Below are 12,107 nucleotides of genomic sequence, written 5' to 3'. Positions count from 1 at the left end.
TACAGCTCCCAAAGTGGTGAGGGCCCAGACCACTTCATCTGTTTTCTAAAAAGTAGCTAAATATGTGAAGAATTGTTACAGTGGCATTTCAGTTGAATTAACAGAAGTTAGGGGTAGTATTTGCCTTGTCTTCAAATATTTTATGACAGTTTGAAGTATTTGGAGATATGTTTTCAGTATGTGTGTATGGTAGACCTACCCAGGTATGAACATGCTAGATCATGAAATGGGTTTGTTTTTTGGAAATGAAAGCAGAATCTGGCCCTTTGTAATTGTGTAACATACTATCTAAACTTTAAATCTTGATGGATTAAATAGAATAATCTATCATAATCTCCCTGGGAGAGTTTGGATGCTGAAAGATAAAAACATACAGAACCTAAATGCTGTCGTTTGAGAGTTAGCTGATGACCGCTGTTCCTGAGCTGGATACTACTGACAGTTGTACTGCTTGAACTTACAGGCAAGTACATAAGAGTATACTTACACTGCCCACATCTCTAATTTTTTGACATATGTTAGTATTCAGAACTCCAGCTCAAGTATCTCCTCACAAAAGCTGTGTTTGCTAGTGTCAGTTTGAGGTTTGTATTGCTTGTTGGAGTTGTAAAGACAAAGCTCTGTACTGTGTTGAAAGATTTTGAGATACGTATTGTAGAACAGAACACATTTTTCCTGGAGGAAGGCTGTATGCAAAGAAATGTTCAGTTGGTTTTAGTTCATTATATCTCAATCTAAACAGAAAAGGAAGATTCTTTAACATCTTTACAATTAAATTTTGAGAACCTTCTTTGCCTCCAAAGATTGCTTCTTAAACGACAACTGTAAATTCCACTAGAAACATACCTTAACTTCCAAAAGAAAAGGGAAAACTGATGCAGTGGATTGCTATCAAAGTAATGGGGAAGGTAGGAATAATGAAAGAGTAAAATCAGGGTAGTTTGAAAGGGATAAAAGGCATATGTGGATAATCTGCTGCATCATTTTCCCTGGCACTGAGGTGAGGCTGACTGGCCTGTAGTTTCCGGGTTCCTCCATACGACCCTTCTTGTGGATGGGGACCACATTGGCCAGTTTCCAGTCACCTGGGACCTCTCCAGTGAGCCAGGACTGGAGGAAAATGATGGAGAGCGGCTTGGCCAGCTCATCTGCCAGCTCTCTCAGCACCCTAGGATAGATCCCATCTGGTCCCATGGACTTGTGAGTGTCCAAGTGGCTCAGCAGGTCCCGAAATAATTCCCCATGGATTACCGGGGCATTACACTGCTCCCCGACCCCATGAGATCATCTCATTCCAGCCCCTCTGCTGTGGACAGAGGTACCTTCAGCTAGATCAAGTTGCTGAAAGCTGCATCTAGCCTGTCCTTGAACACTTCCAGTGAGGGGGCATACCTCGTCTTAAAAGGTGTGCCTCTTTTACTCTATGTAGAATGTAAAAGCAATAATCAAACAATACAAGACAGGGGTAGTGACTTCAGTGAAAGGACTCCAACATTAGAAATCAGCATGTTCTTTAACTTTACTTTTGAATGTGATGTTTTCCAAGCCAGCATTCTTACTTCAGCTGTTTCTGCTGAAGTAATCTTGTAACTCACACCAGCCAGACTTTCAAGATATTTGGGCAAGGAAAATTTATTTTGAATGGTAGTAGTGATGAGGTCAGTACTAAACTTGACCTTACCTCTTTGTGCTTCTGTATTTGCAGCTGCAGAGCATCTCTTGGTAATTATTTAAATTTGAGTGTGAACAGCTTCTTCAGGACTGAGAGAGATGACATAATTTTAAGAGTATATTTCATATCTACTTATATGTATTATCAAATCTGTGGTTTTCACTTAGGAATTTCTGATTAATTTCCCACTTGAAAAGTCCTTCAGCTTCAAGAAAATACCTATTTTTTGGGAAGCTCGCCATTGTCATCCATGCACTGCACATTTATAGCATCTGCCTATCAAGATCCTTGTTATTACCAAAAAATGTACATTTAAGTATAATCATGATCCTTCTGATCTAAATCTATACAAGTAGAAAGGATTATGTACCACCTTCTTGGTATTTGTGGAGTGCTTTGACACTAAGAAGGAAAATGAACTTTTGCTTCATCCTCATTTCTTTAATGAAGTAGTTAGTTCCCAGTCTGTCTCCAGTGTCTGCAGACTTCATCAGTGGGGATCTGTGTAAAACTCATCATTGGAGGTATGAAGAATTGTCTCCAATGGAGAAATTACCTGAGCAGCAATCAAAACCAAGTGACCTGTTTGGGTCAAGCAAATTCCACCTTTTTTCTTGTCTTTGGGAGCAGTGGCAATGAAAAAAATCTTTTTAACAAGAGGATAAAAGTTGCACCAAAAACTTTTCAGAGACAGTTTTTATTTACTAGGTTTTTACGCACCCTCATCAATGAGGAGATATTTTAGACAGGGACTTGCTTGCAATCTGAGACCTGAAGCCTGCGAGAGTGTGTCAAACCTGACATGCCTACAGTCATCACCTGTTGTTATTGTGACCACAAATAATTTGTTAATAATGCTTCTTAATGACAAGGTTGACTTTCTTTATAACATACCTTTTTTGGTGTTATCAGTTCTGTCTCTTTATTCAGACTACCTTGTCTTTCCTACCAGCTTCTCTATTCCTTATCATTCAGTAACTCATTTTGGAGTGTTAAATTTCATTAGATGAAGTTGGGCAGGACTTTGAAGAGTTTAGGAGTAACTTTTCATGTCATATACTGCAAGCGAAGACTTACACCTGTGAACTGTTGCAAATCATAAACAAAGTAGTACCAGAGGAAGAAGAAACTGATGAAGAAATTCTCCTTATTGAATAGGTAGACAAAGTATAGCATTGACACAAGGTTTTATTAATTCTCCATAGAGTTCAGAAATTGTGGCTGCTTCTTTGTCTCTCAAAAACCCACCACTTAAAATTGCTCACTCCGGAAGTGGCACTTGTTAAATAATTTGAAAGGTTATTCTTGTCATTTTGTAAGGTCCCTTTGGTATTTGTGTAGGACAAGGTAACTCACAAATTGACAACTTCTTGTCCACTTGTGAAATAAAGCTGAATACCTAATTCAAGAAGACAACATTAAAAGTAGCTTTCCTAGTTTCTGTCATCTGTTGAAAAGAGGCTGTACTCCTCCAGAACATGCTTCTCTATTTGGCAAGCTATCTGAGTCACAGAAATTACCTACAAATTCAAATTCACACTCTCAGTCAAGCACACTTGGTTTATACTCGTGTCTATTAGTTTTGACTATACTCATTGTTGAGACTGAGTTTTTTCCTGGAAGGCAACTTTTTCTTTTTTTTGGGAGGCAGGGGTAAGAATATCAGTCAAGTGTGTTTTACAGAGGAAAAATTTGCCTTCAAGAGTTAATTTTGTAAGGAAAATGAAGAGAGTTTTGTATATTGTAGGGGTTTTTTTTCCCTTCTAAACAGTCTAACTGAATCTTTCTGGGTTTAGTTGCAAGGGGGTTGTACTTGCCACACGTTGTTTTAGAGTGCTTACCAAGTACTGAAGATCCAGCTGGTTCAAAACTCATGAGATAGTTACTAACCACACAAAGAGGGCTGAGAGGAGTTCCATTTTCAGTTTGCAAATTTCACACTTAAGCAGAGTAAGAAGTATGGATGACAGTTGCTTCTATTCCTGTATTCATAAAAGCTTTCAGAGTTTGGGTTTGGAATTTGAAAATGTCAACTCTTCAGAACTTGTATCTAGGAAATTAGTTTATTTTTAAGAGAAGGAATTGCAAGATTTGTTTCTTGTCTGGCAGTACACAACTGACACTGCTGGGGAAAAAGTAAGATAAAATCTCATGGAACTTTGCAGAGCCAGGTAATTCCTTGGCTATATCTCCATTTCACACACATCCAGCACGTAGTGCAAGTGTAATTCTATGGAGATTTGTATAATTTCTGCACTCAATCAACACTGGGACAGAGCTTTATTTCCAGAACAGTAGAGTTTTTTGTAGAACTGTTTTGTAATAACAGTGCTGAAATGACTCTATTGTGTCATCTGTTTCTGTGCAATGAAAAGGAAAGAAAGCTTGAACAATGTGTATAAAAGTAGACTTGTACTTCATGTGATTTGTAAATCTTTTAAGTGATATGCTGCACAGTGGATAGGGAAGCCTCAGTTCAGACTTTCACTCATGATTTTTCAGGAGAATGTATAGAAACTATAAATCTACATTTAAATTAAGACCACTTTGAATGCTTTGAGTAGCAGTGTGTTCCCTGAATCACCTTTTGTAAATAAAGCAGTAATTTAACACAATTATCACTGAAAGAATGTGGAATCTCCTTTGGGCAGTCATTTTTCATTCCCTGTATTTTTTTTTCTCGTTTCTAGAGGCAGTGTGACTGAAGTCATATATGAAATTTTTCATTGTGGAAATACACTCTTTTTAGAGCTTTCATTGCCTGCTTTCTGTGCAGGTATAGGTGTTTTAATAGTGATGATCAGGCTGGCTGTTCCTCTATGACATTGTTTTCCTGCTAGTATTATGAAAACCACCTTCCTTTGAATATAGTGTGATTATAGTGTAATTGTTAGATGATTAAATATTTTGATATTTGGAGACAGAATAGTGGCTTTCAGGAAGTTTATAAATAATACACTTGTTACTTCAGATGCAAAGCAGTTTGTCTTTAGGAACCAGCAGTGCACTTTCTTAAAAGATATCACAGAAATAATGTCTAAAAATGCATATTAAAGAGCCAGGAAACATGCTGATAATTAGTATGCTGGTGTTGTTAGGTATGAGCTGTATAAGCAATTGTTACTTATGAGAAACAAAACCTTGTATATAGCCAGGTCAGTCAAGTAAAATCCTTAACAAGTGGTAATTATGGGGGGAAAAAAAGACCAAGCTATGGCTATTCAGTGCTTTCTGGCTATTTCATAATGTTATTTTGTCAAGGAATGGAAGTGGTGGTTATTAAGCAAAACTGAAGTTGTTTGAATTTCCTCTTTTGCTGGTCATTACTGCTTGCTCTTTGGAAGTTTCTGCTGTAGAGGATGTGATGTTTTCCAGAATGTAACCTTGTAGTAGGCTGTTCAGAAGTAATTTCTGTCATCTTTCACCTCTCTACTTTGAAGCCACATTATCAGTGTACTCTCTTACTATTCTGTGAGTTCTTTCTCCTACCTTACAAATGGTGGGGTGGGGAGTTAGTGTTTGTGTTCTCTTCATCTGAATATAAGTCTTTTAGAAGAGATGGGATATAACTGCAAGTTTTATTTATAGATGGAAGTGGAGAAAGGGGTGAAAAGGATGCTAGCAAAATCACAACCTATCCACCAGGGGCTGTCCGCTTCGACTGTGAGCTGCGAGCTGTACAAGTCAGTTGTGGATTCCACCATTCAGGTAAAAACAAATAATTCAATGTTAATGGAGATTTTTGTTGTTTTTATTTTAATATTAATATTGCCATGAGTATTTTCACTATTTCTACTACTTCACTAAGGATCTACACATCATTGTTAAAGGTTGGAAGGCTTGCATGATCATTTTGTAGCCTACTGCAGTATCTTTCAACAGTGAAAAGGACTTTAAGTATCATATATTGAGTTACTTAAGAGCTTTTAAGCAATTTTTGAGTAATTTGAAAACTTCTGCATGGTGCAGCTCTAGCCCTGCGTAGAGATGCTAGCTGTGAGGGGTTATGGAATCTGGTGTAGATCTCTTAATGTCTCAGTATGTGTTTACATGTGCATATGTCAGGAAAACGTGATTCAGTTTTGTTTGGTTTTCAGTGGTTCTGATGGAAAATGGTGATGTTTACACGTTTGGATATGGGCAGCATGGTCAGCTTGGACACGGTGATGTTAATTCCAGGTGAGTTGGGTGTAATTGTGTAGTGCTGTACCGCTACAAAAAAGTGCCTAAATTTATATTTCTTTGTAGCTGAGCACGTGTGAAAACTCAAATATTGTGCAAATAAAGTTGATAAGCTCTTGTTCTGCATTTATTCCCCATAGTACCCTGGGTCTGGATACTGTTGTGCTGTATAACTAATTTGTTTAATATATGAAGGCTTCTGTGCATAGTTATTACCATAGCTATGATAACTGAGTTTGAAATGCCTGTCTTGTGAATTCTCTCTACATATGACATTGAAATGTCATTAAGATTTTATTTCTTTAAAAGACATGTGGTATGCAATGATTAAACTAGTGTGACACTGTAAAGTTAGGTTAACCTGTTTCTGTTATGCCATTGACAGTAGTTCAGGTCTGATAAAATATTTATTTTTTTTTATTATTAATCTCCAAAATTAAGTCACTAAGCTTGGGTTTCAGCTGCATTTTATAGACACACATTGTGGATGTCAATATGAGTGGTGTGTGCTTTCTTTGTGGCTAGTGGAAATAAAGGAGTCAACAGAGTGTGGAGAGCTATTTGACTAACCACCACTGCTTATATACTTTAGGTATGCTCAGTAGCTCTAAACTTTGAGTTTGTTCTACACTGACACAGGAGAACATAAGAAATCCAGGTGTTGTAGTGTGAAGTTCTCTCTCACCCTCAGTATCTCACATACTAAAATGAAGAATCAGCATCCTGACGTAAAAGGAAATGTAGTAGCGTTGTGCTTTGGGCACATACATACAACACGTAAGACATGGGATTTCAGTAGAAGGAATCATTTGTGTACGTCCAGTAATGCCTGGAGTTCTATGTAATAGGCATATGGAGTGGAGCGTCCATGACCTATCTTCAGTTCTGTCATTTCTTTTGTAGCAGTGAGATTAAAGGTACTGAACGTCTGTCTTCCTAATCTTTGGAGACTTCCAAACAATTTCTTTTGTCAAGTTTCTGAAGAAATCTTCATCATCCTAACTTTCATTGGATTCACTAAATAAAAGAGGGAGAGGAAAGGAAGGAAGTAAGCAAGCTTACTGGAAACATTGCTTTGTATTGGCTGCTGTGCCAAATGGTACCATAAGCTGTTACCCTTACTCGGTTTGCACTGGACTGAATGCAGTCTGTGTTTCTGTCTATGGTAGAGCCATATCACAGGTTACTGCTCTGCTTTTCATTCCTGGATGCTTGTTCCAAGCTACAGCTGCTTTAGCTGGCAATTCTGGGTTGGACGCGATGATCTTGAAGGTATATTCCAACCTGGTTTATTCTATGTATTCAAGGCCCCACTAGAATAAGGCCAGTTTCTGTCTTAGAGACTGAAGAGGTACACATAGCAGTGCCATTTACACCAATAACTTGCTGTCTCCCGTTTTCAACTTTGAGGAAATCATTTGGCTTTTCTGAAGGCATTGGAGCTATCTACTGTATCTGTCGCAATTTCAGTCAGTAAACCCTACATCTGTTACTTTAAATGAAAACTGCATGGAGACCAAATGTAGTTCGAAGTGAGACCCTAGAAGAGAACAAGAAACATCCCATGCTAAAGGGTAGTGCTTGGCCAGACCTAGAAGCTGAGGAGGTACGAGCGACTTGGCACTGACCTTTGTATCATTCTACAACAGACTCGAGAGAGTGTCTGAAAAAAGCCTTGAAGAAATTTGGAGTATGTCCTGTGCATGAGAATTGGCTATAGTACTATATTGCTGTTTAGCACCATCATTCAAATGATAATTTCCTCATTGATGTACTTCTTTTTCCAGCTTTAAGTAGAGATCTCTCCTCTGTCCTCACAGTAAGGGATTCAGAGAAGGAAAGGGAATCCTTATGCAGAGTTCCACCTCAGTTGGGACGCAGTGGTGCTCAGATGGCCAGCTTCAGCCAGGTCAGTGGTATGTCAGTCATGCAGTGTGTCACATTGCCTGTATTGACCTCAGGAAGACCATCATCTGAATCCAGGAACTAATATTCTACTGTGTTTCTGGGAGAGAGGAAGAGGGGAGAAAACTAGCAGTAGTATTTAGGCAGCCTAGCTAGTGTATCTAAATATGGGGACCCCCGAAAAAACCGTCACAGAAAATGCAAGCAGCTTCTGTTTTCATCTGAGGGAACCATCTTCATTGCCAGGTGAAATGATGGATGTTCCTGGGCAGTGACTGGCTTACCCTTTCAGAGACTTCTGTCTTGCAGTGTAAAGCTTTAGTAGTGAGACTGTAGTTTAAAGTCTTGAAAATGCTTAACTGTTCCAAATCCTACACACTTTGTCTTAAGGGGATTCTGGACTCCTCTATTAGAGTGTATTACATGGCATGAAAGGACTTCAGAACATCTTTTATGCACACAAGCAAACAAATCTGTGGATGAACACAATGTTATTCTCCAAAAACATTAATAGAACTAAAATGGTGTTGGTGGAACAAGCAATGTACACAAGGTGGGGGTTACTTTTTTTCCCAGCAAAGACTTAACCATTCACAGATGGACCATTTATAATGCAGGGTACTGGGAGGCCATGTTCTGCATCTCAGGATGCAGGAGCTATTTATTTAGTCTGCATAGGCTTTCTGTTGTAAAATCCACAGTGGCAGATGTTGATGAGCTATTCACTACATGAAGGATGTGTCAGTCTGTATATGTTGATCTCAGACTAGATGCTGGTGGATAGAAACTCAGTGGAAGCAAGAAATTCCTTGTAGTATATAGTCTTAGTGAAAAATAGCATGTCTTGTATTCAGGTAAGCAAAGGCCTATTGTATTGCTGATGCTTCTCTCAATAAGCTGGGACTTGGAACTCCAGGATCTTTCTGTTACTGTTCAAAATTTTCCTACATTTCTTGTGCAAATTGTTGACTTCCATTAGCAAGCACATGATCTGGCAGTCAAGCTCCAGAATGGAACAACTGAAGGAAGACAACCCTGCTTGTGAAGGTTCAACAATGACCTGGAAGAATACTGAGCAGACCTGTGGACTGTCAGCTTTGTACTATTCAAAGACAAAGTGTAGAGACTATATCCTATTGATATCATTTGGGGGGGGGGGGGGAAGTTCCATTATCTGTAATAGGACCGTGTTTCTAGATGCATTGTCTGATGATTTTACTTCAGCAGTGTAGTGCAGGTGGTCTTTTTACATTATTTCCCCCACCAAATTTCCAGTTACCTCTAAAATCCAAAAATCTTCATTTCTTTTTAACTCCATACTGTCCAACTCTGCCTGCAATTGAATGAAGTTACTGCTGGTTTCCTTTCCACCACTACACGGGAACAGCCCTTGGTGAACCTGAATTTACAGCACCACAATCAGCTGACACAAGTGCCATTTTACTGGACCCCACAGCCAGCTGTTAGCTGGAGAAGTACCATGGACAATTGAACAGTTTATTTGAATAGTTCATGCTGGATGAGTTTTCAAAGACCACTACTCATCCCAGAAAAGGTTACCCTTGTGTTCAGAAAAGGGTTTCAACATGGACAGCCAAAATGCATTTGGACCTTATGCAGGATCCTGAGTTAGCTGGTGCCTTCACAGCTGCTGCTTTTCATTCACCAGTATCACATTTTCTCAGGGGTTCACAGGTTACTTTCTGTATCGTTGAGGTCAGTCTTACGTGGCTGTCCTGCGTCAAGTACCCATTTCATATGCAAAAGCCAAAGAATCTGGAAGTTTTACACCAATGTGTCTGTCAACTCAATCCCAAAAGAATACTTCATGCTTTCTGCTGTTCAGGTGGAGAACCCTAGTTGTCAAAACCCTGGTTACCAAAACTTTATCTTAAGAGCCTCTCAGAGTCTTAAGTGTCTATGCTGAGCTTTTCCACACTGGGTTTCAGAGTCATAGGTATAAATATTCCATAGTATCACAGGTTTTAAATTCCATATACATCAGTCAGGTTGGTTTACTGTATTTTTTCCAAATTTCTCCTCCTGTGGATTAAAAACCATTTTTCTGTAATTTTACTTTTTGTAAAATTTGATATCTTAAGCCTTTTTCTGTTCTTTCTTTAGTTGATACACTGTAGTTGGCCATTCAAAAGGTAGATGAACTTAATTACCCTCTGCAATAGTTCCTTTATTTATTATATCTCTCTAGCTTGGTTGCTTGTCCAATTTTGCTCTATTGCTGCCAATGGAATATCATCCTACACAGCACTCAGATAACATTAGTAGTTTGAATTGACAAAATTGGAAGATAATAAGAGGTTTGGTGATAATAGCTTAGAATTTATGCATCAGAGAGAGGAAAATGAGAATCTATGCACTGCTTTCTTGTGGTTTAAGTTTTATGTTTGATTGGGTTTTTTTGTTACATGCATGGGGTGGGTAATTTTGTGTCTACAGCTATCATAATTTTGTGGGACAGGACCAGAAACTTTAAAATGTTTCCCTTAAACAGGAATGCTTTTGGTTTTGCTTCAGTGCCTTTTCGAGTGTAATGGGTTGGGGCAAACCCCTTCCCTGCCACGTGCAGAAATGACGACTCAAACAGATTGCAAAAGTGATGGAAAGTTTAAACAGAGAACAGTGAGTGCGTGCAGAGAACTAGAAACACAGTGACAAAAAGAAAACCAAAACAGACCCAGAGAGATCCCATCCCCACCTGAGGGTGCACCCAAAAACCCCCAGGGCTCCTCCTTCCCTCCCCCCCCCCCCCACCCCCCCACTGCTAGGCTAGTCTCAGCTGGCCAGATCTGAGACTGCCCATCCTCCCGTGGCCTTGGGCCTAACCAGGCCCATGGCTGGGAGATCTCTCCCCCAGTTACCGGGTGTCGGAGAGGAAGGAAAGAGGAAGTGCCAGACCCCGCCGTGAAACTTATAGTGGTGCAAGGGATCATGGTAGGAAATAACCTAATTTCCTGTGTCCACCCACTGGGCTGGACTTCTGGACACAGGAAATACCCCTGTAGCAGAGGGCACCCAGCCCAAACTACGATATTGAGCTTCCTTAAGGTAAAGGGAGACGGATGTAATGTTTCTTCTCTTTCCAAAATGTTTTGGTCCTGCTAAACTTTGTGCTGTGTATAATTTTACTGATGTCCAAGACCAACAAAGGCTTCTAAATTTATGAATGTCAGGTTATGCATCCTCTTCTGAAGTTGTGCTGTCTTTTATTTTCCCAGTCTCAGCTAGAAACACTCACTGGAAGCTACAGTCGCCACAAAGAAATAAATTCTTTCTGTATGTCTCTTCCTTTTCAGTCTCTTCTTCTGTTCCACATTTCCGTATATTTGCATCTTTCCATCTGCCCCTTACCTACTGAATGCACAATGCTTCTCCTTCCTCCTACTTTCCTCACTTCTATTTTACGTGCTATTCAACCAAATCAGAATGTGCAGATGACCCATCTTTTTTCACATTAGCTGCTAAACAATCACCAGATAACCATGGGCTGGCACTTCTGGTTTGCGGTGGTGTTTGTTTTTTGGGTTTGTTGTTTGTTTGTTTCCTGCAGCATAAGATAATTTGTTCTTATTTTAGATAAACCTACTTTTGAAAGTGTGTGCTTAAAAGTAAGTTTAAATAGTGCTGATGTTTTCTGGGATCAGAGTTCCCAAGCATAGAGTTGTTTTGGAATAGCTTGTACTTCGCGTTCTGACTTTTGAAGTTTGAGGTCTAGGTAGACATTCATTATGGGATTCAAAGTCTGGTACAGTTCTTGCAGGCTCCTGTTCACTTTGAGATAAAAAATGTAATTGTTACTATTTCTTACTTCTTTCTTTTTATGTTTATTTCTATTCTGAGTTATCAAGATTTTTTGTCTTTGCTTCTTGGTCATCCTGTTGGCTGTTTTTTTTCTTTCGTTTTTACTGGAATGGGAAATTTATTTTCTTATACCTATCCATACTTGGGAGGCATATGAATTATACTTTTCCAAGTCTTTCTGGAAGTGTTTTGAATGTTTGGTTTTTTCTTTAATTTTTTTAATGGAGAGAATTTTTTAGAAAGCTGATGAAGGTGGGTAGACCTTCTCTTTGTCTCGTAATTCCCTAGACAGGGATCTCAAGAGGGCTGAGTACCAACTACATAACGCTTTGATTTCTTTATAATATACATGCAAGTTTTTGTAACTTCTTAACCAGCATCTTCACAGCAGAACTTTATTTACTGCTACGGTTTGTTACAAAATATTTTATATAAATATGTATACACACACTTATAGTGTAACTGCAGTAATATTGATAGAATCTTACAATTATATATTGAAATATATGGTTTTATTCTATTCTGATTA

At 38.9% G+C, this 12,107-nt stretch overlaps 1 protein-coding gene across 14 annotated transcripts in view; it reads left to right on the top strand.

The window, feature by feature from the left end:
• Positions 1-12,107, top strand: part of MYCBP2 (MYC binding protein 2) — a 197,443-nt gene that overhangs the window by 65,115 nt on the left and 120,221 nt on the right. For all 14 annotated transcript variants that reach the window (XM_068155980.1, XM_068156571.1, XM_068156486.1 and 11 more), the window contains 2 exons: positions 5,261-5,380; positions 5,770-5,851. In XM_068155980.1, the coding sequence (XP_068012081.1) occupies positions 5,261-5,380; positions 5,770-5,851 (202 nt within the window). The remainder of the gene's footprint in view (positions 1-5,260; positions 5,381-5,769; positions 5,852-12,107) is intronic.

Source organism: Melanerpes formicivorus, unplaced genomic scaffold, assembly GCF_026170545.1.
Source record: "Melanerpes formicivorus ecotype bairdi unplaced genomic scaffold, bMelFor1.0.p_v2 SCAF_1, whole genome shotgun sequence".
NCBI lineage: Eukaryota > Metazoa > Chordata > Aves > Piciformes > Picidae > Melanerpes > Melanerpes formicivorus.
The sequence above is the reverse complement of the archived record's forward strand: the minus strand, read 5'-3'. Positions and strand labels throughout refer to the sequence as shown.